Source organism: Trachemys scripta, chromosome 3, assembly GCF_013100865.1.
Source record: "Trachemys scripta elegans isolate TJP31775 chromosome 3, CAS_Tse_1.0, whole genome shotgun sequence".
NCBI classification, from domain to species: domain Eukaryota; kingdom Metazoa; phylum Chordata; order Testudines; family Emydidae; genus Trachemys; species Trachemys scripta.
This window is the reverse complement of record NC_048300.1, coordinates 69,408,120-69,428,805: the sequence shown is the minus strand read 5'-3', so window position 1 is coordinate 69,428,805 and position 20,686 is coordinate 69,408,120. Positions and strand designations below refer to the sequence as shown.

The window sequence follows — 20,686 nt, the reverse complement described above, 5'->3', positions numbered from 1 at the left end:
TGTGGTCTCTTTGGTATAGAGGCTTTCTTCTTTATTTGTCAGTACAGTAACTAGCACAATGGGGCCCTGATCCTTGATTGGTGTTCCTAAGTGTTATTTTAATAATAAAAAAACCATAATTGAGTAATTAAGATCACTGGCAGTTCAGAGTATCCAAGCTGTCCCAGGATTGAGCCCTGAATTCTCAGAAAAAGCAACTGCATTTTCTTTTGTCTCTCTCAGCCACTCAGCAAGACTGTACTGTTGCTAAGCAACTATACCATGAGGATTCCTGAATGGAGAATCATTGATTTACTGTGATGTTCATATCTTACACAGCAAGAAAGACTGGAAGAGAAGAATTTTTAAGACAATTAATTTAGATTCAGGAAGCAAGGTAAAAAATAAAAAATATAACGTAGGTGATTTATTTTTATTATCTGAATCTGTTTTCTCAGCATACTGTATACACAATTTGATTTACTCCAAAGATAACAGACTATTCTCTCTCTAGAAATGCTCAGGGGTACAAGTTAACAGCAAAAAGACAAACTAGCTACAGAATCCAGAGCTGCTGCAGTCTCTCCTGGAAGCAGTTTGATAACTATTGTTGATCCAGAGGCATTTTGAATACAGGGTAAATTGGCAGAGTAAAGTTAATAGACTTGTCTACCATGTTCATTTTCCACAGGAGAGGATATAGAAGGGCAAGGGACTTGTTGGCCTTCCTATATTCCCATCATTAGCACAGTTGCGGAAAAAACATTATAAAACTATCACTAACATTCACGTCAGCGCACAGATATGAAATGCAAATTGTCCATTACGACATTGTTAACATAATTACAGGAGAGACATATAAATAAATTTCTGACCAACTGTGGTCATTAAAGATCCCAGGGCATTTTTTTTCAGGATTAGGATTGCTGCCCTGGCCAAATTCCAGCTTGGATAACTAGATACTAATAGCAAACGTCTCTGTGCCCTTTCAACTGGCTATAGAATTCTTCTGCAGTTCCTTTCTTAGACGCTTAGACAATGCTGCCCGGTGTGAGAAATGATATATTGAAAATCCTGTTTTCAAGAAGGGAAGAATCTGGTTTTGGAAACTGCATCTTTCTTTCCTTCTCATTCCCACTTCCTGGACAACCTTGTGGTATAGGAAAAAAAGCAAACGAGGAAAAGAAGATTTATCAGGAGAAACTGCAGCACAGTGGATGGGGGAGCAAAGGAAGATGAGGTGGGTGTAGAACTACCCTTCCATGGTTCAAGTCAGAACGAGATGGTAAGTATCAATCAGTATCAATTATGGGGCCTTACTGAGTAAATTGAAGCACAATATCCACTGTAGGTCTGGTGATATATAATTGCCCTGTAGGCCCTACACATTCTGTCTCCACCCAGGAGGAATGCTGATATGATACAGCGGCTGGGCGCGTTGAAGCGGATTTGCTCCTGGGAGAGGGGAGAGTCACTGATGGGTTAAGGATTGCAGCATGAGGATGTCCTCTCTTCTTTCATGCATGCGTTTATCAAAAGGACTTGTTTGGAAATGGTTGGTGTCACTTTCACTCACGACCATGCTAAATGTGGTATGAAAGGTATCTTTCCCCACACACTCCATTTGCTCAGGCTGTGTCATTCTTCACCCTATGATAACCTCATAATAGCAACACATTCTCTGTGACTACAGCTCATTACTGTATTCTCCTCCAAGAAAGGATTTCACCAGGACTCACTATTTGTTCAGAATGGGGCAGCAGGTTTGCAAATTGTTTTGAACAACTAAAATCATATTACACCCACTCTGCCTTCTGCTTATAAAGTCTCAGACGGACTAAAGGGTGGTGGTGATTTTTTAAAGTCCTTACTGGGGTAGGCCCTGGCTCTGTTTGAGATCTTCCTTGAGCATCTTCTCAATAGGTATATGCGGTCACATACCGTTCAGGGATTCAACCATTGCACATTAGGTGGACAGGGAATCATGCCTTTGCTGTGGGGAGTCCAAGAGCTCATTCTATTCTTCCATCTCTCCACATTAAAAAACAGCTTTTTAGTATGCTGGGCCTTTTTACTTTCTCCTATCCCTTCCCACCCCCCTCCTCCTATTGGTACTGGGCATTCTCAACCAGTTTTAGTTGTTTCAATGTCGGATATGCTCAAATGATCTATAAATAAAAGTTTCTGTTGTTATATAGCACTCTGGATGCATTCATGGGGATGGGGAGGAAGTGCTATGTTAATAAGATGATTATGATAATTAATCAACCAAAAGTCACATAGCAAAAAAATAGATACTGGGCTCTAATTTTAGTAAAAATGTAACAGGATTTGGACTAACTATAATTAAAATATTAGATACAAAATTAATCCATTTAGCTACAAATTCTTTGCTAAGCTGAAATGTACAGGTAATAAGTTAGCCACATGAGGGCTCTCCTGTTGTTCCTTGACTATAAGAAAAAATATTGAGAATTACAGTACAAGGAAAGAGTAACAATACAAAAGTTAATTTTCAAAGCTCTACATTCATGACAGTGCTCTACATATAGTTAAAATGTCATGAAAATCAGAGTGAATTTACTATTCTTTGCGTCCATGTAATGTGAAAAGTGGAGAAAAAACTATGAATTTCTCCACATTTGGTTACAAATTTTCCCCACAAACAATACACCTATTGAAATGGTTATTTTCTCCCCGATGAGAAAGTGATCCAGTCTGTCAGCAACCATAGATTTCCCTTGCACTTCTGTCTTGTATAGTTGGTAACTATGGTACTTTCTCTGTAGCTCAGTTTCAGTCACTGCCATGACTCTCAATTTCAACAGCTTATCTTGGTGAATGAAAAGTACTGGTGCGTATATTCTTAAGTTAGGCCACATTTCAGAGAAGCACTTGAGCATGTGCTTAAGTTCCATTATTTCTCAAGGACTTAAGTGCTTTCCTGAATAGGAATGCTTCCAGGGTGTTAAAAACCTAAAAATGGAAAGGTTATACCTAGAGAACATTGGGTACACAAGAGTGCTGAAGCACACGTAGCGACGACTCTTTCAGCAGTGAGCTGCTGTCAGGGAGTAAGCAGCATCATGGTAGCTATTCACATGTTCTGTCAACACGTGTCCTGTCTTTTTGTGTGTGTGAAGAGACATGTGATAGTTGACATTTATGGTATTAAACACCAGACTAACCCAATGTTTCTATTCATTTATGCAGTAAAGATAATGTTGTAATAGGAGGTTCAACTGAAGCCAAATTTCTCGGTCCCAATAAAACTCAAATGTTAAATAATATTCCCCCCACCCTCACTTAAACAGGCAAAGAACAGACATTCTCTTAAGAACTCACCGACACAAAGACTTCTGATTTTGTCTCATTCAGCTGCAGCTTCAGTTTCTTTTGAGTATCATACACCCCATACAATCTCTTAGACCAACTTGGAGGCACTTTATTCTTGTATTTTAATGAGCTATACAAGGCAAATATCCTTTGTAAATCTAGGACGAGGCAGCTGCAGTTGTACACAATGACACCAAGTTCTTTCATCTGTGAAATTAAAGTTCATACCATTAACAGGGTATTGGCTGACACATGTATCTTTAGAAATATACAGTAGGCACGTAAAATACATTTTTCATAAGTATATCTTGTATCTGTAGAGAAATATACACCAGACAAGAACAGTGGAGAACATTACCAACAATGGTATGTTAAAGGCTAATACATAAACTACATGGCTAATACTAAAGTCTTGATTCAGACAAAAATATGACAGTGTGCAAAAGTTCAATGTATTTTTTTCTCAGCTGTGCACCATAATAAAATATAATGCACCACCAAAGAAACTTCTGATGAATGACATCTACTTGTTACAGAAATGCCCTCCACTTATTTATAAAGGCTATTTCTTCCTTAGGTGTTGCTATAGATCTGCTCCTCTTACAGTTTGGTTTTGCTTGTTTACAATAATAGAATTCATGATCTTCATTCCATTTCTGTGGGCTGAGAGGAACAACAAAACCTAACACCCTGATAGAAAACTACAAGAATAAACCTAATGAATGAAAATGTACATTTCCCAGCTCCTATTCTGGAAAAATCACATACAGGGGGAGCATCAGGCCTCAACATGTCGCACTCCAAAAATAAGTTATTAGTCAGCTTCAGCGTATGAACATTACTTAATCAAACTGTATAAACAACAAGACTCGGACAGCTTTTAACTTAATTCAGAAAGTGGAAAATTTCATAATTCTGTGAACACGCACAAATGTGGCACTAGCATTTTAGAATGTAGACTGTACTATAACAGTTCATTTTGAGGGTCAACAAACAACAACTTGGTCTCAGTATGCAGAAAGAAATTATTCTAAATTGCAGCACATATTCTAGTCAAATAATCTTTGGCATAATAACTATACCCTGATCCTCTGTGTCTACTTACCTGTATGTTTGAGATTTCTCCTGCCTTCTGTTTTATCTCAATGTTTTTTTACAATCTGAAATTATATTAGCTGTACATAATTATTTTCTAACCCCATGTTTGTGCTGCCAGTGCTGCTTTCTTTTTAATCTCCATTGCAATGGACTCACTTACAGTATGTTATACTGTACATCAGGACTGTGTAACTTAACCAGCTTTTCATGACTACTTCTCGATTCTCATTCAGTTATATGGTTACAATTTTCCTTTGTCTGTATTCGTGGTATTTGCTCTCTCTGTCCTTTATTTTACCAATACTCTCTTTACTAGGGGGGAGGGATAGCTCAGTGGTTTGAGCATTGGCCTGCTAAACCCAGGGTTGTGAGTTCAATCCTTGAGGGGGCCACTTGGGGATCTGGGGCAAAAATCAGTACTTGGTCCTGCTAGTGAAGGCAGGGGGCTGGACTCAATGACCTTTCAAGGTCCCTTCCAGTTCTAGGAGATAGGATATCTCCATTTATTTATTTATTTACTATTCCACTCTGCACCCTCTTCCCATTAATGACAAGGACATAATTATGTCCTAAGAATACACCTCACTTTGCCAGGCTTGCAGCCATTGTAATGATTTCTCTGGCAGGGAACTAGAAGAGAGAAATTCTGTTCCTTTCCATCTGACAACTCAGGGACTACCCCAACTGCGCGGTCCGACAGAATGAACATGATGCCGGGTGACAGTGACCAATTTTCTATAAATAGTTTTTGTAGCTCCCCTTATGTTCTGTAAGATGGAAAAACAGGAAACCATCCAAGTCGTTGAGGGTGTGTCTACATTGCAAGTAAAGATGTGACGGTAGCAGTGGTAGCACAGATAACAAATAACAATGTAGATGTGGCAGCATAGACCTCAGAAGGGGCTAGAAACCAGAACACATTTGCAGGCACCCCAGAAGGGTTGCTAACCAATGGTGAAGCCCATGCTTCCATGTCTATCCTGCTATTGTTACCTATGCTAGCTAGATTAAAGCTAGCAGGGAAATGGCTACCTGCACTACTATCAGCTTCACTTGCACTGTAGACATACCCTTGGTGACAAAAGAAAAGCTGCTCTGTGATAGAGGGGATCTGCTAATCACTCAGTCATGCCAGTGATAACCAATCAATTTCCAGATTGGAGCTGAACCATTTCAAGAGTGCATGCTTATCACCTACATTTATTGTTTGTTTTTTTTAACATTATTTAAAACTTGATTAGATTTTAGAAGACAATTATGAGCAATCCCTGTTTGTATGCAATCAAGCAGCCAGCCTTCTCCTTTCTTCATCTTTAGTGCAATTCTGCAATCAAAGAATCCTTTCCTGTGACAGAAACATCTTCCTCTACATTGAGTCTATTTTTACAGCTATGTGCAGAATACTCTGTGGTGAGGAGAGGCTGCTCTTTTCCCAATTAATTACAAAGCCCATGATCCTGCAGGCATTTCAGGGCATGGCCAGTAAGGATATCTGCCAATGACAGATTTTGCATGAAGGAGTATGTTGCCCAATTAAGGGGAAAATACTTCCTTGTTATAATGTGAGGGCTGCTATTGTTATAGACATGACTTTTAAAAAATAGTTTAAGAGGAGAAGTAGAAAGAGAGGGATTTATATTGAAAGAATAATTATTTGAGGATTACCCTGTGACTTGCTCTGACTGGAACATGCAGCCAAGCATCATCTTAAGAGATCTACTGCCCTGGTAAAATCCTCCAGGGTGACAGCTGATTGGGTGAACATTCCTCAGCCTGAATTTTGGAAGATACTTATATCCTAAGGAAAACCCCACTAAAGAACAGACTAGAGAGAACTCAAGCATGAAGAAACAAGAAGTAGAACTCACAGCATGAAGGAAGTAAATCTTCTGAAGTGAAAACAAGAGTGAGCAGTGGTGGGTGTAGCAGGAATCTCTAGGATCCTTTTTGAGTAATCATTATAATAAAACGTGTTCAAACTCCTGTTTGCTCAAAGAAATGAATGTCCTAGTCCTGAAAGTGATGGACATCTTGCAAGCTGCTCATTACCATTAGCTCCAAGTGTACGGGGAGCTGAACACATTGGGCATCTTCCGGAATAACACCCACAGCATTCATTTATAGCACTGAAGAAAACCTTTTAGCAAATTCATATGACTTTTTAGACCCTGGCCTTTTAGAAACATTGCTGTGCATAACTTCCACTATGTTTGAAACTAGATCCCATTGCAAATGGATGACTGAAGCAGAAGCAGAACACCACCACAGCAGGTTAATACAAAAACCAAATGCATGCTAGATAGAGTGTAATACAAGCCATTAGATCATGATAGATCAATTACTACGGTCTATAATGACCTAAGCTCCTTGGCAGCTTGTAAATAAGAAATCATATAATAATTAAAATATTTAAATGCCACTCTAGAACTAAATGGAATTAATCCAGTTTGAAAACACTTGCATATGGATGACACAAGATGAGGGGGACTGGCCACTGCCCGTGGGAGAACGGCAGTGACACTTCCCACTGAGCTGGCTCCCCCTGCCCCGCCGCACAGCCCCAGCGGCACCCGGTCAGGGAACAACAGGGCGGTTAGGATCCAGCCCAGGACACTGCGTCAGGTCGGAGCTGGGGCTCCAGCATTGTGCCGCCCTTGGTAATGTGCCGCCCCAAGCACCTGCATGTTTTGCTGGTGCCTAGAGCCGCCCCTGATTGGTGCAGGAAGCTCTTGCAGCCAGCCCCGGGAATAAAGACTTTTTTGTGGACATTGATAGACAGATGTCCATGAGAGACCACAACCAGGATGCTGAACGGTGCTGGATAAAGAGCAAACAGCTCAGGAGCACCTACATTAAAATGAGGGATAACAGGAAAAAGTCCAGCAGGGGACATGTAACCTGTCCATTTTTTGAGGCGCTCAACAGGATTTTACCAAACCACATGACCCAGGCACCTTGTGAAGCCTGGTGGCTGCTTTCTGCCCGGCTCTCCCAAGGATGAGCAGCAAGACTCATCGGAGGATGAGCACCAAGAGGGAAGTTAAGCGATCTCTCCAGAAAGCCAGGATCTCTTTGGGGTTTAGGGCACTGATGCTGACCAAGTGAAAGGCCAGCCTGATTCCCAGGCAGCAACCAGGAACAAGGTCTAAGGAAGCTGATCCTATGGAGGGAACCTCAGCATGTAAATCTTTTAATATAATTTTGATAATAATTATGTTTCAGTGTATTATGACGATGTTTTACTCCCATGCTAGCTTCTGTTCCAAGTGCCCCAGTGGCTCAGCTGCAGCCACTGTAGGTGGATGTGAGCTAGAAACCTTTCTGAGTTGGAGGTCCCCACCTCCCTCCATTGGCTCATACAGTCATTTGTGCACCTTCCCAATGTACACCTTTCCAAAATGGCAGCTACTCCGGCCAAGCAATCAGCTCCGTCTCATGCTAAAGCCCCAATTACCAATTATTTTCAGGCCCACACAATGGAGGGAACATGCCCATGTATTTATTTTTCCTTTTCCCTTCCTTCAGCAGTCCTGCTGGCGAATGTCACCCCTCCCTTCTCCTCCACCCCACAAAAGCCCCATTCGCCACCTCAAAATGGCTGTCAGCTGCACTGTATGTCCGCAGCCTCTATCCCACCAACTCCCATGGCAGATTTAAATAAGGAAAGCTCAGTGGTTTGAGCATTGGCCTGCTAAACGCAGGGTTGTGAGTTCAATCCTTGAGGGGGCCACTTGGGGATCTACGGCAAAATCAGTACTTGGTCCTGCTAGCAAAGGCAGGGGGCTGGACTTGATGACCTTTCAAGGTCCCTTCCAGTTCTAGGAGATGGGATATCTCCATTAATAATTATTAAAATTCAAAGAATATTAAAATCACTTGCTACAAGAAAAGAAGTTCGCCTAATGTTCTCACTTTACATTGGGTAGACATGGGCAATGCATGCTCTTAAAAGCTACAAAGATTACAGCTCCCCTGTAAATGGCCAGTAACACACATTTTTACAGACTGGTAACAGCAAGTGCTTCAAGTAATCATTACATACTCCTATCTATTTTTTTCTGCACGTTAAACATGTCTTCAGGGGAAATAAAGCAAAACCTAAGGCTGAGAAACCGCTCAATTTTGATTCAGAGATTCTGAGAAATAGCTGCACAGCCACCCCCCTACCCCAGTATAGCTTGTGACTCCCTTCCACTCCTGGAACACTTCTGGGGAGACGTTATTCTTGTGGAATAATTTCACAAGGTATCTTGCTAGTTTGTCCTTTGCCTTTTTGAACAAGGCCATTCTCTGCCTCCTAATCCCCTGCCTCAGTGTAACATCATGGAGAGCCTAAAGGGGATGTAGGAAGGATTACTAACCAGCTCATCCCCTGTTTCACCCTGCGAATCCCACCGACAATAAATAAGCACCTCCAAGGCACAAAAAAGCTTGCAAAGCCAGACAGGGAACATAATTCCCAATGCTCCCCCTATGGACAACTGTAAAGCAAAACACAGACAGAAATCCCAATACAGCCTTCTTCATGCACACACCACTTACCATCTCCAAAGTTCTCCCAAGACTGGGAAGAATCTCAGGGAGGTAAAGCTAGACATGCATTTAAAAAAGTGCTAGCACAGGCTCCCTAGCATTTGAACAATAACCGCCTGTCTTTTATTTTTAATACCGCCACAGCTATGACACCTGCATTGTCCAGACCCTCAAGGATAGTCTGGCAAATATGAAAGGGAGAAAATGGAAAAGTCGTGATGAAATATTGCAAACATCAATACAGAGTCCCCAAACACCCCCCAAAATGCAGAGAGATGGAGGCAGTATCTGGAGATGGAGGGACAACCTGATCAGGAGATTTCCAGGGGAGATTGTTGCAGTGGCCAAGGGAAGCATTGCCATGGTCAAAGATACTGTGATATAGAGGCAATTCCTGGAGCCACAATCCCCTCTTGCAGTGCATATTACTATTAAGGCAGCAGGCAATACAGTACTGTAAACCAACACCCAGCCATATTCTGCACCCCCTGGACAGTACAGCTTACTGGTGTAAGGATCTATGGGTCTAGAATTTGGGGTTGGGGAGGGGCATCCTGGGTAACCAACATCTCCATGTTGAGCCAGATGAAGCACCACCCACCCATTCCTGGAGTGTTAGATACCACAGGAAGGACTGCTCAAAGAGGTCAGAGTGACAAAACCCTGCAGCAGCCTGACTGGTTCACATCAACTATTTAAACCAGGAAGTTAGCCCACATTGCTGCTCAGTATGCTTGGTGTCTTCCTCTTCTTTCTCGTCCATGTTCCGGTTCCATTGCTGCTGAAGTCTCGGGTGCTGCTGGAGGAGCTGCTGCTGCCACATCATCTGCCCAGAGGTGTGATAGGTAAAGTCCCAAGTTCAATTCATCCATCTCTGAGTGCTGAAATTCAGCCCAAGCAGCCTCTGTGTATTTGAGATTGCCAGCATAGTGCATGGATATTGCTGGGTGCATGCTGACCAACAGCAATTAGAAAATGGTGTTAGCCTACCCAGAAAGGAAGCATAGGGCAGAGAGAGATGAATCATGGGATTTTAAAAAAATCTGAACTATCCTCACTTCCACTATACACAGTGAGAAAAATCCCACAAATGCACACTGCTCAGCATGGAATAACCGCCAAAAATGCTACATCTGCAGTTTGCAGCAAACCACCATTGTGTGTACGCAAAAATGTGCATCGACATAGGGCATGCTTTCCCATGTGCACACTTTTACTGTGGCCTGTGTACTGCATGTTACCAGGCACAGAGCAAAAAGCTGCAGATTAAAGCCCCATGTAGAAAAGCCCCATGTTTCTGGGATGTTTTAACTAGGGCTATACAGAATGGTTTCTACACAACTCATTACAAAAACCTGCAGAACACATAGGAAGTTTTTGTCCCATTGTAGGCACAGATACAATGCTAATAGGGGTCTGTAGTAATAATAAATAATAATGTGAGAGGAAAGGGAAGTTTGCATTAATAGGAATTACAGAACCTGCATCACTCACCAACATATTGATAGGAGGATCGATTCCATAAAGCCAAATTTGTTTCCTTGTAAAATATTCTTCTTAATAAGATTACTGGATTACTGTGGCAGTCTCCGCTATAACAGGATTACAGAAGAGAGTGGTTCTCATCACAAACCCAGCATGTATCATATATCTTATTCACAGAACCATCTTCTTGATGTAAAATACAAGAAGGTGTCAAGACTGTGAAGAGGCAAAGAGAGCTCCAGAATAACCTTTTCTTAGGTTTTACTGCGGGTAATGTCTACAGATTTTAGTTTCCTGCAAACTATTAAAGAGTACCTTAGCTAACACTTAGCGGCATTTGAAATCTCCTGAGCTTCCTGAGGTAAAAACAAACAAACATATACTCAATATCTGTCCACTTGGCTTACCAACATGAGTGTGTGCAGTGCAGATGTTCCTCACCACTTTATATTAAAGAAAAACTAAAACAAAACTAAGCAATAAACCAAAAAGGAATCAAATCTAACACTTTGCTGCCTCTTTTTCATAACTCTTCCCTTTTATTACTGTTGGCAAATACGGACTAGAAAAAATGAGTACAAATCACACACAGCAGTAGAGGCTGCCTATCCTCTCAGTCAGTGAGTAAAACAAAGGAAAAAGAGAAAGTGACTAGGTCATAGTATCTGGGACTGAGTAAACAAGAGATCTCATTTTGTATTCCCCCCCCCCCCCCCCCCCCCCCCCGCGAGCAGTACAAAATATAAAGCTTAACCCCTGAGTCTTTTTATTTTGGAAACTGGTAAAATTTCTACAAAAGTGGCATAAAGGGATGCAAAAATATCTTAATTTTTAAGAATATTGATGATTAAATAGTTTACTTTCAGTTTGATATTCCTGCACAACAAACTATTTCCTAAAAATATTTTTTTTTAATAAGTGAATGTTTCAATGTTTTCTTCTACACTATAATTGCGTATACCCCACATTGAAACATCTTACAATAACGACACACAAATAGAAACATCTTCTACTCTGCTCTCAGAAGCTGCATGGATCTTTTCTGGGATTTTCCAGCACTCAGATTATGTTGCTATGCTAGCTTTGCTCAGGGAGTTTTTTCCATACCAGATGCATACTATTTTTTAGCATGTACATTATTTCAGGAATAAATGAGCCCAGTGCTGCAGCACCATTCAAGTTGTGAATTTTAGTCACAAAAAGATTAACAAAACTACAGATATTTATGATAGTTATACAAATGTACATTGTTTAATCACCAACACCAAAAAGAACAAATTCTTGCCTCCCCAGGAGCCTAGACTAGCTTGAAACAAATGGTTGAAGAACACTTTTTAAATTTTTTAAGAAGCACTGAGATCCCTCCTTTTATCCAAATGAATGTATTTACCAGTACCATACCTTTAGAAAGACTGTCCAAATAAGCAAAGAATATATTGTTGACATACATTCCAATATTATGCATATGTTAAAAGATCATTATCAAGGTTACGAAGTCAAGCACTCAAAAGATTAGGTAATGCCAGAATTCAGGTTGCCTGTACAACCTTAATTTGGCCCTCTTATGTGTATGCTTTATGACGGTGTCTTTAATTGCGTGATCATATACTATTTTTTCCACAGGCCTATTGGCCTTATTCAGTGCACATAATAGACTGTGCTCATTGAATGAGCAGCTATGCAATATTTTGTTTTCTCCTCGTTCTTCAGTGTGTGGCTTGTGGCAAATGGCCGACGCTATTATGGTGGGTTCCACACTTTTCCTTGGTGTGATGGGTCAGGGTGCCGCCCCTTGCCCCTATTCTTGGGAGTTGATGGCTCTGCTAGTGCCCTCGTGCAAGAGAGAAGGGGAGCGGGGAAGGGACCCGGGTCTGCTCCCTACTCCGGGTCCCAGACCCTTCAGCTTGTCGGGCTTCTTACCTTCTTTCCTCCGGGCTGGAGCACTCACGGGGAAAAATTAGTGGGTGCTCTGCATCCACCGGCAGCCAAGCTTCTCCCCTCCTCGTCTCCTTCTCCTCCCCAAGCGTGCCACGTCCCCGCTCCTCCCCCTCCCTCCCAGCGCTTCCTGCTGCCTAACAACTGTTTGGTGGCACTTAGGACTTTCTGGGAGGGAGGGGGAGGAGCGGGGACACGGCGTGCTCAGGGGAGGAGGGAGAGAAGAGGTAGGCCAGGGGGTGGAATGTGGGTGGGAAGAGGCGGGGACTTTGGGGAAGGGGTGGAATGGGGAGGGGGCAAGGGTGGGGCAGGGGCGGTGTGGGGGTTGAGCACCCACCAGGAACAGGGGAAGTCGGCGCCTATGGTCAGCTCTCCTTCCCTCCTCCTGTCTGACTGAAGCAGGGTTTTTTTGATTAGGTCTCTGGCAGGGCCTTAATTGGCTCCAGGTGCTTTAATTAACCTGTAGTAACCTCTCCTCAGACCACAGGGAATAAGGCCCTGATCATCCTGAGGCTTATATACCACCCATCTATCACTCTGCTGCTACCCTCTGTCCCTGCTGTATCACAGGCTCCAGGCATTATTTACTAAACACTATTCAAACCTTGCTCTGAAGACAGAATTATTAATTTCCTTGTGGCATTTTTTAATTGAAGTCTTCACTATAGTGTCTCACGGTTTCACAAATATTAATAAAATTTAACTTCACAGTGCCCAACCCGCTGGAATCCTAACAAGAAAATACTGCAACAAGCTGGCATCAATCCCAGCCTTTCCGCAATGGAGCAAACCTTCATAAAAGTGTGCCAGTTTATTGCGAAGGCACAAGAATTCAAATGCCCTGTTCACACTTCATTTGTGGATATCAAGACTGCATTTGACTCTGTTGACAAGGAATCTCTTTGGCTGATCTTGAAACCTGCAGGCCTCCCTGACTAGCTCTATAGAATGTTCCATCTCCTATTAGATGACACCTCAAGCTGCATACTTGTAAATAGGAAAAAATTGCTTTCTTCTGAATTAGGTCAGGTGTTCAACAAGGATGCATTGCCAGCCCAAAACATGTCAATACCATCATAGACTTTGTACTTGATCAGACACTAAGTAAATGCATTTTAGGCATGCACCTTAATGGTAAGAACTTCCCTGATGATGTAGCACTAGTTGCTGAATCAATAGATGAGCTAGTTGTGACACTTGAAGCCCTGGAAAGCTCACTGGCAAAAGTCAGTCTGAAAATTAATTGGGGAAAAATTCTTCTGGTTGGCTACTTTGAACATGCTGGGGGCTCTAACATCTTAGTGGAAGACCATTCAGCAGAGATTGTCAGTGATTTCACCTACCTCCGCTCTGTCATCAGTAGCATGGGACATCAAGAAAGAACTTGAAACCTGCACTACAAAAGTGTCGTCAGTAATGGGATGCCTCATCAAGAATGTCTTTCACAAACCAAACGCCCTGATAAGTAAAGAGATGAAGCTGAAGATACATAATGGTTTGGTGTTCAGTGTTCTGACCTATGGGACTGAAACATGTCTTCTCACTGTCAAGATTGAAAATCAGTTGTACACCATTCAGATGAAGCATATTTGAATGACCAAAAACATAAAATGGTATGAATTCAAGTAAAATGAAGAGATCTTTTCTAACTAAACAAGTCCCACTCTCTTAAACAATCACCGAATGCTCTCTATGGTGGTACCTGCGCTGAATGCCTACCAACTTCCATGCAAGAATCATCTTTGACTTTGACCCAATGAAAGCAGAATGGAAAAGATCCCCCAGAAGACCTAAAACATGATGGCTGGATAGTGCCAACAGAAACATGTCCCTCACAGGCATTCTACCCTGTAACGCACCAGATTTGGCTCAGGACAGAACATCATGGAGGTGCATAACACATTAGATGGCCTTTGTTCTGTCTAAGCAACAACAGGAGAAGTAACCAATACCCTTGTGAGGTGAGCAGATGGTATCATCCCAGTTTTACTGATGGGGAGCTGAGACATAGAAAATTAAGGTCAAAATATCCACTGGTTTTGGGTGCCCAATCTGAGATGCCTATGACCTGATTTTTCACAGTACTTAGAATTATATAGCACTTTATATGTTCAAAGTCTGCTCCTAATGACTTCAGTTGTACTTGTGAGTGCTTAGCACTTCTGCAAATAAGTCTCAAATTGGGCATTCAAAAAATAAGGAACATAGAATTAGTGATCACCTGTGAACAGTTTGGTTTAAGTGACTTGCCCAACATCGCAAAGGAAATCTGCAGCAGAAGCACAGACATAATCCAGTTCTCCTGGGCAGCATTCAACTGCCTTAACCATGACACCTTCTTTTCTCTTCCTGCAATCAGTTGCCGCATTCACTACACACCTTCCAAATGCTGCAAAAAATGAAGTAGGGATCCCACAGTCTCCTTCACCACATAACCCTGATTCAGTCCCATAGGGCCTAGTGGATCCATTGTGTACATTGAATGAGTCAGGAGTCCTGTGGAACAAGGAGTTCACAAATATTTACTGACTATGACACTCTGATCTCTATGTGTGCTACTTATAATAATTTTAAATCTATCTTTCTATAGTTAATAAACCTGTTTTATATTATACCTAAAACAGCGTGTTTTGTTGAAGTGCTTGGTAAATCGCAGCTCAGTTTACAAAGACTAGCATGTGCCCATTCCACATTGAGGGAGTGACTAACTACTTAATCATCTTACACTGGCTGGGCTTCTGACCAGTGCAGTACGATAAAATTCTGGGGTGCAAGGCTGGGGAGTTGGACGGAATTGACTGGAGCCTCTCTACTGATGGTTCACGAGTGGCTGGGAGATCATTCATGTAACACAGTTGGGTGAACCCCTGCCTGTGGATGTCTGTGTAAGTGCAGTGCCTATCAGAGGTTTGTAGCTTGACATCAGCATCACAGTGTGAGAGGCAGCCTGGGTTGATGGATTTGAAGGGCTCAGCGGTCCCGCAATCCAGGTTGCACCTTGGGGATCCCGTCACATTGACATCAGAGGAATAGTGAGACTCTGGAATTTTGGGTTCCATTCCAGCCTCTGGAGAGGGCAGAGACACTTTTGCCTATTCTCGCCGTAAGTAGAACCCCTTCTTTCTCTTCACCCTGTCCCCCTCTCAGTCCTGTCTCTCCCCCCGCCCACTGGCTTCTCATCCCAGTCCCATTTTGCTCACCTAACGAGTCCCGTCTCCACTCTACAGGCTTCTTAGCCCAGACTCCTTTCCCACCAAATCCTAGTCTCACCCCTCTTAGCTCCCCATTCCAGCCCCAATACCTTGCCCAGTCTCCTTGCCCAGACACGTCCATTCCCCCCCAGCCCCAACCCCTTAGGTCTTTGTCCACAGTCTCCTTGTCCAGTCACTCCCCGTTCCTCCCCTCCTGGCTCCTCACCCAATCGGTCTTTCTTCCCAACCCAGCCTTCCAGTTCTGACCCCTCCCCCACAACACATGCACATTTTCCTTCCCCACTGGCTCCCATTCATCCAATCTCAGTGCCTCTCCCCGACCCCCAGCTTCTCGTCCCTGTCTCTCTGTGCAGCAAGTCATGGCTATTCAAAGAAAAGGTCACAAGAATTTTTTAGCTTGAGCAAAACAATGTCTTTTTTCACTAGTCTCGTTTTCAGAAATAGCAGATCCATTTTGGCTGAAATTTTCCATTAAAATTCAGTCTAAGGCAGACACCTACCACAAAATGTTCCAATCTGAACAGTTAAAGTTTGGCAAGTTATAAACAACTGAAATTAGGGCCTGAAAATGGGAAGTGTCTGGCAACCTTAATAATAGGCAGTGCTACAAGTCCCACTTATAATAACCTCTACTGTAGAGATCCCATGTATATTAAATGGCAAGAGTTTAGTTGCAGCACTTACAAGTGGGGAATGAAGATGGGCTCAGATACATTCCCAGCTGGCTAGTTGTTTAGTTGCAGCTGTAATTATGTTTTGGCCCTTATAGTTATAACCACTTGCAAGCCATTCTCCTAACATTTCACTCCTAATACATTGCAATCTTAAGATCTTGTGATCCTGTTAGATCTCCACCATTTAAGTTGGAAGTTCTGTAAAAACAACTGTCTGACAAGATTAAGCTTCTGCTGGACCAGAACAGGAAAACAATTCCTTTGCAGTTTTGGTTGGTATCAAAATGCAGTCTGAATCTATGATTTGGACCAGAGCCCAGTGATGTTGAATTCTGAAGATTATCATTCAAGCCAGTGTGCTGAAAATAAACCCAGAGCACATGACCAGAGTGAGATAGTGCTTTCCATACTCAGTGCACACATAACACTTAAACTGAATTTGACCTAACATTACAGGGATATTCAGTATAAAACCATGACTTATGGCGAGTGAAAGTCAGAGAATAAAGGGGACATATGAATGGGACAATGATGCCATTGTAGATTTGGTCCATTACATTTGGAGTGCTAACCACAGTCAGCCCCAGTGTTTTCAAGTTCTCATCCTCCGTAAGTAGTTAGACAGAGGCTGTATTATGTGTAATTCCTGCACAGTTAAAGTCCCCCAAGAATCACAACTTAGTAATTTTATTTCCACTGCTTACTGTAGAAGAGCTGCCTCAACACAATATGGTAAGGTGGATGCTCTAGGGTGCTGACAATTCATTATATGCTGGAAGCTACTGTCTACATTACCTTTCCTGGTGGTGCTATGGGACAAGGGTAACAAACTGAAGAGTGATGTGCTATTATTTCCAATTCACAGTACATCCTCAAATAATGAAAGATCAGATGGTTACTACGAGCCACCATATTTTGCACAGCTGCTGTAATCTTACATGGGAATTTACTAAAAGAAAAGTACACTGAACAAGCTAACATGATTCTGCACTTCATCTGTACCCAAGAATACTGCAACACAGACAGAATGGAAGTCAAACACAAGTAAAGCGGGAAGTTTTGCTTTAAAAGGCCATAAAATAATAATGAACAAAAATTAGGAGGAGGAGGAGTATTTGAGAGGAATGACGTAATCATGCATCCTTGATATAGAAGGAATCCTTTAAGTATTTCATACATTAGGGGATGTCTGTCCCCGCTTCTTTCCCTGAACTATACATTATTTCTTCATTAACCTGCCCAAGTAATATGAAAAATGCTCACTGTAAACAAGATACATCAATACAAACATCTTAAATCACAGACATAGGAAAGCCACACCATTGATATTCATGCACACTCCCGTGCAAGAAGGAGATAAACCTGAGTTCAGTTGCTGTAGTTGATGGTGCAGAATAATGAACAGAAGTGTGATGCTGAGGGCAGAATTGACTCAGCTATATTCACTGCTATATACCATAACTAATACCACTTAACATAATCACAGCTCAATTTATCATTTACAAATGAGTCTTCAGTTTACATTTTCATTACTCTCTAAAAGTGGGAACAAGTGTTACTTCAATTTTCTCTCCTAGGGAAAAAAAAAACTTGCACCTGTAAGAAAATCTCCCACAATGGTGTTTGATATAGTTTTAGTTTTACTGCAGGAAATCGAATTACTGTGAACTCTAATTTGATTTTGTTTCTGTTTTCAAATTTGGTTTTTGTTATATATGTCAAAGAAAAGAGCTTGTCCTGAAGAGTCAGACAAAGGAACACATTGTTCTGGCCTCTTGTTTCATTGCTAATAAGCATTATCATATTTCAAATTTCATTGTCACTTTCAGGACATTAAACAGTTTGCTACATCAGTAGATTCCTAGAAGAATAAAAGTAGCTTGAAAATTCTACTTGCTTCTGTAAAAACCTGGAATCTTGCATCCCTCCCCCACTATCTCACCCACATGCTTCCTCTACTAGTGGAATTCTATTACACTGGCCTGTCAGAACATCTCACATCTTCCTCACTCAGTTGGAACTCACAGCATGAGCACTTAAATGTTTTGAGTTTTTTCCCTTGCCATAAATAATGCCAGAAGGGCCAGCAGTCCATACTTTCCCTGCTGTACAACATAATAAAAGAATGTGAGAGGAACTTTTCTTCAGAACACTTCAGAATAAAGAAAATATTTATGTACCAATCCACTGTCAAAGTGCAAGGGCTGGGGTTTTTTTTTTGTTTTTTGTTTTGTTCTTATAGACTGAATGGAGATGTGACAGCATGTGATTGGCTAATACGATGCATTATTGATAACACTACTGCCACACAGCATGGTGGCATTTCCTTTTACATAATTGATTATGGATTAATAGCCAAGTGGTGATTCCCTAAGGTTGCTGAATCACAGAAAATAGGAAAATGACTACATTTTCTTCTATACTATCCTTACCTGGGTACTGTTATAGTTTTCCTGAGCCATAACAGATGTTCTTTTTTATGTACATAAAAGGATGTTTTGCCCACTTACAGAATTGTATAGGCAAAAAAATGGAAGCATTGCAGGCTAAAGATGCCAGAAATTAAACAAGTTAATGAAAAGTGGCTATAACATCTACATACATAGCTTTTACATAAATTCAACATTGAACAAAAACAATTGGAAAGAACAAATTTAACTTTTTTTAAATCTCAAATATCTATAGGCTAAAATGGGTAAGATCTCCTACCTTAATATCAATACAGGTACACACAAAAACTAAAATTTCAGTTGGAAAACTTCTGCTCAAAAGATTAAAGTTTGGCAAACTTATAGACCAGGGATCGGCAACCTTTGGCACGTGGCCCGCCAGGGGGCTTACCCTGGCGGGCCAGGCCAGTTTGTCTACCTGCCGCATCCGCAGGTTCGGCCGATTGCGGCTCCCACTGGCTGCAGTTCGCCACTCCAGGCCAATGGGGGCTGCGGGACGGGCGGCCAGCACATCCCTCGGCCCACGCCGCTTCCCGCAGCCCCCATTGGCCCAGAGCGGCGAACTGTGACCAGTGGGAGCCACGATCGGCCGAACCTGCGGACGCGGCAGGTAAACAAACCGGCCTGGTCCGCCAGGGTGCTTACCCTGGCGGGCCGTTGGCCAAAGGTTGCCAATCCCTGTTATAGACAAATAAAACCCGGGTTTTATAATGAGAATTGTCAGGCAACCTTAGGTATAGGTGGTGCTACCAGCTCCAAGAATAATACTGGATGATCAAAATCTCAAAGGAAGGGAAGACAAGAAAATATGTAATTTAAAGATACTTGGAAATGTACACAGACACTATAAAATACAATAGGGTATATATTTTTAATATATATTCATGGCCTCCACATATGCAGCAGAACTACATGGAAAAGCAAACAAAAATGTTCGCTCCAAAATGTTTTAAGACTATCATAAAATTAGACTTGCAAGAAATGCCCAGTTAATTTTCTTGTTGCAAAAATCTGACTGGCAGGAGTTTTCACATCTCACTCCATATTTGTAGATACACATCATATTTTTGATTTGCACCTAGTTGCCTGCTTAATACATATTCATTCGGCAAAATGACTTAGCTGTGATAACTTGAAGACCTAGCCCAGAGATGCAGCTTAGAGATTTTGAAATGCTGGTGGCAGTAGTCTCCTCAGCAGTATTAAAGACAGGTGACAATGACTCTCGAAAGGATCCTCTTAAGTTTATTAATAGAGAGTTGAAATTTGGAAAGGGCTGGAGGTGCCATGAGTTCTGCACATTGAGGTGGAGGGAACATTTAGTCACTCTATGTTTGTTCAGCTTGGTGATTTATGTATATAGAAAGATGAACTATTATACTGATCTCCGGCCTCATTTTTTTCTTAGCGTGACTGATGGAGATCTACTGCTTTGCACTTGAGTATGATTTACCATACGTTTCTTCTTACAAGACAACACAACATTCTGTTTTCCCTGTGTTAGTATGGAAGGCTATTGGGCTGTTGCACTGGGGAACTCAACTGGAGCTGAGGTAATTTTGATGGTGGATGTATAACCACGCAGGTCAGCGATGGAGCAATGAACAAAATGATTAGACAGCTGAAATCATAAATAAAAAAATCTCACACACCAAGCTGGAAACCTTGAGAAACCATTAGAAACCATCCTGGATAACACAGGCTATTCAGTTTTACCCAGTTACCCCTGCATTGAGCCCAGTAATTTGTCTTGGACTAAAGTATATCTTCCAGAAAGGTATCCAGTTTTCATCTGAAGACACTAAGAGATGGAAAATCCACCCCTGCCCTAGCTAATGTGGCCAGTTCTCATGATTTTATTGTCAATCTTGTCATATTTGATGTTCTCTTAAACTCCCTGAAGTCCTGTGATCACATGAGAACCCCTGGTTTCCTTTAAAAAGTAAGTTTCTAGCCCTTGTAGTTGCTGAGAAAAGTTTGAAAA

The 20,686-nt window shown here is 41.8% G+C and overlaps 1 protein-coding gene across 6 annotated transcripts in view; it reads right to left on the bottom strand.

Moving 5' to 3' along the window:
* Positions 1–20,686, bottom strand: part of PLD5 (phospholipase D family member 5) — a 255,241-nt gene that overhangs the window by 24,829 nt on the left and 209,726 nt on the right. For all 6 annotated transcript variants that reach the window (XM_034765027.1, XM_034765021.1, XM_034765022.1 and 3 more), the window contains one exon: positions 3,325–3,522. In XM_034765027.1, the coding sequence (XP_034620918.1) occupies positions 3,325–3,522 (198 nt within the window). The remainder of the gene's footprint in view (positions 1–3,324; positions 3,523–20,686) is intronic.